Source organism: Natator depressus, chromosome 5 (genome assembly GCF_965152275.1).
Source record: "Natator depressus isolate rNatDep1 chromosome 5, rNatDep2.hap1, whole genome shotgun sequence".
Classification (NCBI taxonomy): domain Eukaryota; kingdom Metazoa; phylum Chordata; order Testudines; family Cheloniidae; genus Natator; species Natator depressus.
In genome coordinates this window covers 126,665,739-126,673,406 of record NC_134238.1, presented here as the reverse complement: position 1 = coordinate 126,673,406, position 7,668 = coordinate 126,665,739, and the positions used below count along the sequence as shown (strand labels likewise).

The window sequence follows — 7,668 nt, the reverse complement described above, 5'->3', positions numbered from 1 at the left end:
AAAAAATTGAGACCAACCAGTCTATTCCTTCATTGGTGTAAATCAGGCATTACTGACATTCAGTGACAATTGGATGTCATTGTCAACCCCATTCTCCTTTCTCTTCAGTTAGAAGTATCTATAGATGTGAGTCACAAGTGTAAAAGCACAGGATGGGATGAGTATCAAGGTGCTGTATTTATTTTTTTTAGAAAAGCAAACAGAATATGACTTAACTATAGTAAATCTCTCATAAGCCAGTGACTTTGGGGCGGGGAGGGGAATGACCTTGAATAAGAGGAGAGCAAGATATCTCCTTACATCCTTTCCCCATCGTTTCCTTTGCCATGTTCTTATTATTTTGATCAAAATCGCCCTACTTTTTGGCCAGGCAAGTTGCATTATGAACAAACTATATTAAAATAATGTTGCAAAGTCAAACACTCAAGGAATGCCAGATATAAGGTTGCTTTGGCAACTTTAATTTAGCACCCTTGTGCCTATGCATTGATACACACTCTAATTACATGATCACATGCTATGTTTTTCCCATTCAGTGCACAAAACTGATCATGCTCAGGGAATGAGCAGCTTTTCAATATTTTGTTTTATCCTCATCCTGCAATGTGTGGCCCCATGTAGCACTGACTGCACACTATTCAAACCCCCCTACAGAATTATTCTTGTCCTCATGGGTGTTTCTTTGGCTTCAGTGGAGTTGCAATTATTTAGACCAGATCTGAATTTGGCTCAGTTCCTTCAAAAGATCAAGTTTACTGATGTGTGAGAAGGACAGATGATTTAACTGTTCTATTGTTAACACTCTCTTGTGCTCTGATTCACCAACACTGGTCTAGATGAAAGCCCACTTCCTGAACTCCGCTCTAGGGGCATCAGTCTGACTTCTGTGGAATAACTACATAGCTGTACCGCCGTAACTGAGGTCAGAATCTCAGCACAAATATTTGAGTAAAGGGTATCTTTCTCCCTATGAGATGAATGGATCTGACTGTCTTTATGCTTCCCTTTTACATATTGCTGGCTCGTCCATGTGGTCCTGTGAGATACATTGAAGGAGTTAATTCTGCCTCAATTTACCCACCCCAACCTCTAGCTGCACACTAGATAAATAACAGTTGAATTGGGCACAAAGTTCACCATCTGGCCCTGTAAATACATGCATGGGGGTCTGGAGTAGGGAAGGGGGAATTCAGACTTCAGGACAACTGCTACAGCCATTACTCATGCAAGTAAATTCATGGAACCAAATTTTGCCCTGTCTTAAATGGTACATCCCAGTGACTTCAGTGGCATTGTATGGAGTGAGAAAGAGGGCAGAATTTGGCTCACTGACCGCAGTAAGGGTGCTCACACAGGTCAGGTAAACAAAACTAGGCCCTGTCCATGGCTAGGTGATGAGCCCAGTTTAGGTAATTAAAGGGTTACATTAAGAGTTTATATTCGTACACTGTAACTTTTTTTTCTTACAAGACCTTTCCCAGGGTGCGTAGTTCATACACCAGCAGAAATAGGTTTAAATGATACAACAGGTTCTAGATGGGGGAGTACTTCCATTGCGACTTGTCATAGCTGCTGTAAGGGAGGAAACAAGAAATTAGAGATACATTTGCAGCTGCTATAACCCTACTGTAATTTGAAATCCTTTAGTCTTTAACTGAGTCATTTTACTTCTTAACCCTTGGAAGGCTCTCAGTGATGAAGCTGGTATAAATTCCTAGCTATTGTGAAGTGCTACCAATGTGCTCAGAGCCATTTTCTACACAAAACTGTGTGTGCTTCAAAATGCTTCAGGATAATGAACTCCCTGACTGGTGGAGTCAATCTCAGCCTTGAATGGTCTTATCAACCACAAAAACGAATTAAGAATGAAGGGCTCAGTCCAGTTCCCAGAGACTTACATGGGAATTGTGCTGGGCCCAGGGGAAAAGCATTAAACCTAAATAATTTGCATGCATAGAATCCTAGCAATGGAGGGCTGGAAAGGACCTCGCAAAGCCGTATCAAGTCCAGCCACCCCATGCTGTGACAAGACCAAGTAAACCTAGACCATCTCTGGCAGGTGTACTTTGTTCAACTTGTTTGTGAAAGCTTCCAATGATGGGGACTCCACAACCTTCATTGGAAGCTGTAATAACTAGTCTTATTATCAGCAAAAGTTTGGCTGGAAAGGTACACTTGGGAGTAACTGCAGTGCTTCATCTTATTGCTAGTGAGTTCCTTGTTTTTCCCTTGGCCTGTTACGCAGCATGGTAGCCACAGCCTCTGTAGTCTCAAGCATGTGTCCTTTCTCCCCCGTAGACTACACTACAAAGCTGACTCAGTGCGGCCAACAGTTGTAGCTGAACATAGCTGAGCTGCAAGTGCAGGCAAGGATCAGCAGTGTTCAGCACTATTTGCCACACTTACAGGTGTTAACTAGCCAATTACAACGTGAGATCTCCTCCACAGAGGAGTTTATGCAGATGGCCTTTCTGGAGTCGTCTAACCATCTGAGATGTCAAGTGTATGTTTTGAAGCCATTCTCTATTATGACCTTGGCCCTTGACAGAGTGAGTCATGGGCCCAATTCAGATTGGGAATTTCCCCTGTATCCAACCCTTTGCTTTAGCTATTGGATGAAATGCACAAGTGTGGGGAAAGCTGGGAGTTTGGAGACATTAATTTACACAAGGGAGTGGTGGGGTAGGGGAGTTAGCCATAGGAGTAGATTCTGAAGTATTAACATTTTAAGTATTTCTGACCTTGCTGTGCAGCCATTTTTTCCTCCTCTTTTTTCTTCTCTTCTTCCAGCACTTTCATTTTTGCATCATACTCATCACCAAGAGCCTTCCATTCCTTTCTGTTGTTCAGCAATCTCTCATACATCGGCTGAATTTCCTCGTGGAAACGTGAAAATTCCTGAACCAAGCACACCAAATAGTACAACAGTGACTTAGCCAGTGCTGCTCATTCAAAACACCTGTGCCACCAGGTGCATGCCCCTATTGCTAGTTCAGGCTGGGAAGGGGTTAATTTCCTGATGAAGGGTGTCAGCTACAGGTCTGGCCCTGGATTGGCATACCAGATAATTAGAGGTTTCAGAGTAGCAGCCGTGTTAGTCTGTATCCGGAAAAAGAAAAGAAGGACTTGTGGCACTTTAGAGACGAACAAATTTATTTGAGCATAAGCTTTTGTGAGCTACAGCTCACTTCATCAGATGCATTCAGTGAGCTGTAGTTCAAGAAAGCTTAAAGCTAATTAGAGGGAGTGTTTACATCTGAGTTCAGAACCCATCATCAGGGAGAGGGAAGCCGCTTGAGGCTCTTAATGGAAACAGTTTGTTTCAAGAGATCCTCCTAGATCTAGTTACTCCCACATCAAACCTAGCTGAGGAATCACTGGGGGCAGATTAGTACTGACAGGCCTGCTAGGAGGTACAGGCAGTCGGGGCTGAGGGGTAGCCTCCTCCCTCACCACTGCAGTAGTTACCTCTTCCTCTGTCCCATTGCCCCGGGGCTGGAGCTCAGAGCCTGCTGAGGAGCTGAGGAGCTGCGAGCTCTGCAGTGCCTGCTGCTGAGGCCTCTCCTATGCCTGCCAGGGAGCGAAGTAGGTCCTGATGCTGCCCCCACCCCTCTGGGAAGGGCTGCCAATACTGTATTTCAGAAATATGGGACAGCCCTCTAAAGTCTCTGGGCTTGACTTCTCTGCTTCATCCCTTCTCAGGGGGTCTGCTCATGCTGCTTCCAGTTCTGGTGCTGCAGAGAACCCAGACGGTCACTGTGCCTCCTGGAGTGAAGTGGGAGGCTGCAGTTACTCATCTCCACCTACGATAGAGCTGTGCTCTACCAGGGGTGGGATGGTTGGCAGATGGGGTGTGGACTGGAGAAATGCAGTAGATGGAGGAGACTTTGCTGCAGCCAGCAGGCATGTCGCTTCCAATTTCAATGGCGGGGAGGGGCAACTTCCAGGGGCGGCCCAGTGGTGGCTGAGCTAAAGTTGAGTGGCATGTCTCTGGTGAAGTTGCCAAAGCCTGGCATGTTGCAAAGTAAAGTACCAGAGCACCACTCCAGCCTAGATTTCAAGTGTCAGTGGTATGCTGGACCGCCCTGGTTGAAACATGGGATAAAATTCTCTAGTGACAGTACTGGGCAAGAAATTTTTATTTAAATAAGGGATGTGACATCCCTTCTAATACAGGACTGTATGCACTGGCAGCCTTACCCCTGGACCTCTGAGAGAAGAAGCGCTCTTGGGCTGGCCTCTAAGGAAAGCTCTGTCTTCTGCCCAGACAACCTTTACCCTGAGGATGGAAAGTTCCATTGTGCCAGAGAAGCAGAGTTGTCCACCCTGGTTTTCATCCCAGAGCTTTAGAAGATTTTTGTATAAGAACGGCCATACTAGGTCAGACCAATGGTCCATTTAGCCCAGTATCCTGTCTGCCGACAGTGGCCAGTCCCAGAACTACAGGAGGAGTGTACAGAACAGGGCGATTTTACACTCTTGACTTCTGGCAATCAGAGGCTAGGGACACCCGGAGCATGGGGTTACAGCCCCAACCATCTTGGCAAATAGCCATTAATGGACGTATCCTCCATTAATTTATCCAGTTATTTTTTTGAACCCAGTTATACTTTTAGCAGTCACATGATAATGAATTCCACAGGTTGACTGTACATTAGGTGAAAAAGTACTTCATCTTCTTTGTATTAAATCTACTGCCTATCAATTTCACGGGGTGACTCCTGGTTTTTGTATTGTGGGAAAGAGTAAATAATGCTTCACTTTTTCCAGTCATAATTATACAGACTTCTGTCATAGCCCCCTTCGTTGTCTTTTCTAAGCTGAACAGCCTTATTCTTTTTAGTCTTTCTTCATATCGAACCCTTCCTATACCCTTGAGCATATTTTTGCCCGTCTCTGAAGGTTTTCTAGTTCCATTATATCTTTTTAGAGATGGGGTGACCAGAACGGGACACGGTATTCAAGGTGTGGGGGCACCATAGAGTTATATAGTGGCATTATAATATTTTCTGTCCCTTTCCTAATAGTTCCTTGCATACTGTTAGCCTTTTTTTACCACAGCTGTGCATTGAGTCGAAGTTTTCAAAGAACTAGTCACGATGATGCCAAGGTCTCTTTCTTGAGTGGTAACAGCTAATTTGGTATGTGTAAGTGAGATTATTTTTTCCAATGTGCATTGCTTTCACTTACCAGTCTTGATTTTATCTGTCATTTTGTTGCCCAGTCACCCAACATCCCCTTCTAACTCCTTGCAGTCATCTTTGGACTTAACTACCTTGCATAATTTTGCATTGTCAGGAAACTTTGCCACTTCACTGTTTACCCTCTATGCCAGATAATTCATGAATATGCTGAACACCGCAGATCCTTGGGGGACCCTGCTATTTACCCCCTCTCCTTTTTGAAAACGGACCATTTTTTCCCACCCTTTGTTTCCTATCTTTTTCCTTTGTCCACTGCTTATTGACACCCTCAGAGAATTCTGATAGATTGGTGAGACTTCCCTTTTACAAAAACTGTGTTGATTCTTCACCCAACTTCCCCTACAGTTTATATGAGATTAGGCTCACTGGCCTGTAATTGCCAGGATCACATCTGGAGCCCTTTCTAAAAATCAGCATTATGTTAGCTGGTCTCCAGTCATCTGGTACAGAGCTTTGATCAGTAGTAGATTACATACTACAGTTAGTAGGTCTGCAATTTCATATTTGAGTTCCTTCAGAATGTTTGGGTGAATTGCATCTGGTCCTAGTGTCTTATTACTGTTTAATTTGTTCTAAAACCTCTTCTGTGGACATATCAATGTGGGACACTACTTCAATTTTGTTCTCCTGTGTGTATCTCCCTCACATCCTTTTGCAGTGAGGACCAATGCAGAGAATTCATTTAGCTTCTCTGCAATGGCCTTGTCTTCCGTGAGTGCTCCCTTTTTATCTAGGGTCTCCATTCGCTATTGGGCAAGCTTCTTGCTGCTGATGTATTTGAAAGAATTCTTACTCTTAGTTCTTGCATCTTTAGCAAGTTCTTTCTTGGCCTGCCTTATTAACCTTTATCTGCAAGAGTTTGTGCATCTTCCTGTAACCATCACTAGGAATCCACTCACAAATATTAAAGGATGCCTTTTTGCTTCTAATGGCCTCTGTTACTCTACTGTTTAGCCATGGTGGCATTCCTCTTATTGTCTTTGATGATTTGGGGTATAAGTTTAGTCTGAGCCTCTATTATGGTGTTTCCCAATAGTTCCCATGCTGCATTTAACCGTTTGGGCAACTCTTTTTAATTTCCATCTAACAAGCACACTCAATTTTTCATAGTTCCCATTTTTATAGTTCAGTGTTACTGCGGTGGGTTTTTTTGCTATTATTGGCCCTATGAGGATGCTACATTTAATTATATTAGGGTCACCATTACCAAGCGGTTCAGCTTTTGTTACCTCTTGGACCAGATCCTGTGGGCCGCTCAAGAAATAGCCTGAGCCTACGCCGTGACATATTTCAACAGGAGTGGAATTGTTGTACCAGCCCATCCGTTACTCCACTGCCCTATATGCAGTTTGATGTAGAATATTGGCTTTTGTTTCCTAGGCCCAGTGCAGTTCATGACCAGAGGTTCAAAGACAGCTCTATACAATTAACCAGGCCTGGGGTTGTCAGGCACTGTGAGGCTGAGCTGCCCAAGGATCACAGATTAAAGCACACCTATAGCACTGGATGCCCTCTGAGCTGGGATCAAGGCTGCCTGCACTGCTGTGTGGTGTAAAGCTGCTTTGCTAGGCACAGGATGTGATCCCATATAGCAAAACATAACGTGTATTAAATAATGTAAGTAATAATCCTGGACAGTATCTTTGGTCAGGGGAAGACAAGCATGTCTCTCGTTGCTTAACATTTTAGCTGTTGGTCAAGTCTCCCTGCTGAGAGAGACACTTGCTTATATAATTTTCGCTAGAGTAAGTAGTTTTAAAAAAAATTCATTGCTGCTGCACGAGCAAGCATTCATTCCTTGCTGCGCAAGTCACTTACCTTATAGACAAACGTGCACACAAAGTCAATGAAACCGACTTGAAGCTTTGGAAGCTCAGCAGCTTTTCTCCTGTCCATCATAGGCTGAAAGAGAACAGGATTTCTTTGGATTTCCTTCTGTTTTTCTTTTAGAACTATTTTGCCTTGAAGGGTGTCGCAAATCAGCCTAACACTTTTGCATCAGTCTCAAAAGCTTTCTTTTTCGGACCTCTTCCTTCTCCCACACAAACAATGAACTGATGGGGCTAGCTTTTGTCATAATTTTTCTTTAACAAGCTACAGTCTCTCTTCTCCACTTCTGTCCCTGGATATTGTTTTCTATTGTGTCCGTCACCATAGTACCAGATTGAATGATCTTTGTATTCTTAATAAATGCTAAGGGGCTCCTAAAGTTCCTTAAATTAACGAAACAAACATTTTATTTTTTTTCGCTTTTTTTTTTTTTAAGCGCATTCATTAGCACAGCTAGATTTTGGAAACTGTGACCTATATGTTACTGATCTCAGCTTTCATGTCTATTACAGGGGTCTTTTTCCCCGCCCCCAGGAGCTCCCATGTTGTCAAAGCGTCCAGCCCTGTTCATGATTTGCTGTCACTGAACAAGTTTGTTAGAAGGAAATGAACTGATTTGAGCTTTCAGCAGCTC

General features: G+C 43.6%; 1 protein-coding gene across 1 annotated transcript in view; it reads right to left on the bottom strand.

Annotated features, from left to right (window-relative positions):
• Nucleotides 1–39: 39 nt before the first annotated feature.
• PDE6B (phosphodiesterase 6B) overlaps nucleotides 40–7,668 on the bottom strand; it is a 33,518-nt gene continuing 25,889 nt past the window's right edge. Inside the window, exons 20-22 of the mRNA XM_074953598.1 lie at nucleotides 7,023–7,106; nucleotides 2,742–2,898; nucleotides 40–1,572 (exon numbers count right to left, since the gene is read on the bottom strand). Coding sequence (XP_074809699.1) covers nucleotides 1,514–1,572; nucleotides 2,742–2,898; nucleotides 7,023–7,106 — 300 coding nt within the window. The 3' untranslated portion in view covers nucleotides 40–1,513. The remainder of the gene's footprint in view (nucleotides 1,573–2,741; nucleotides 2,899–7,022; nucleotides 7,107–7,668) is intronic.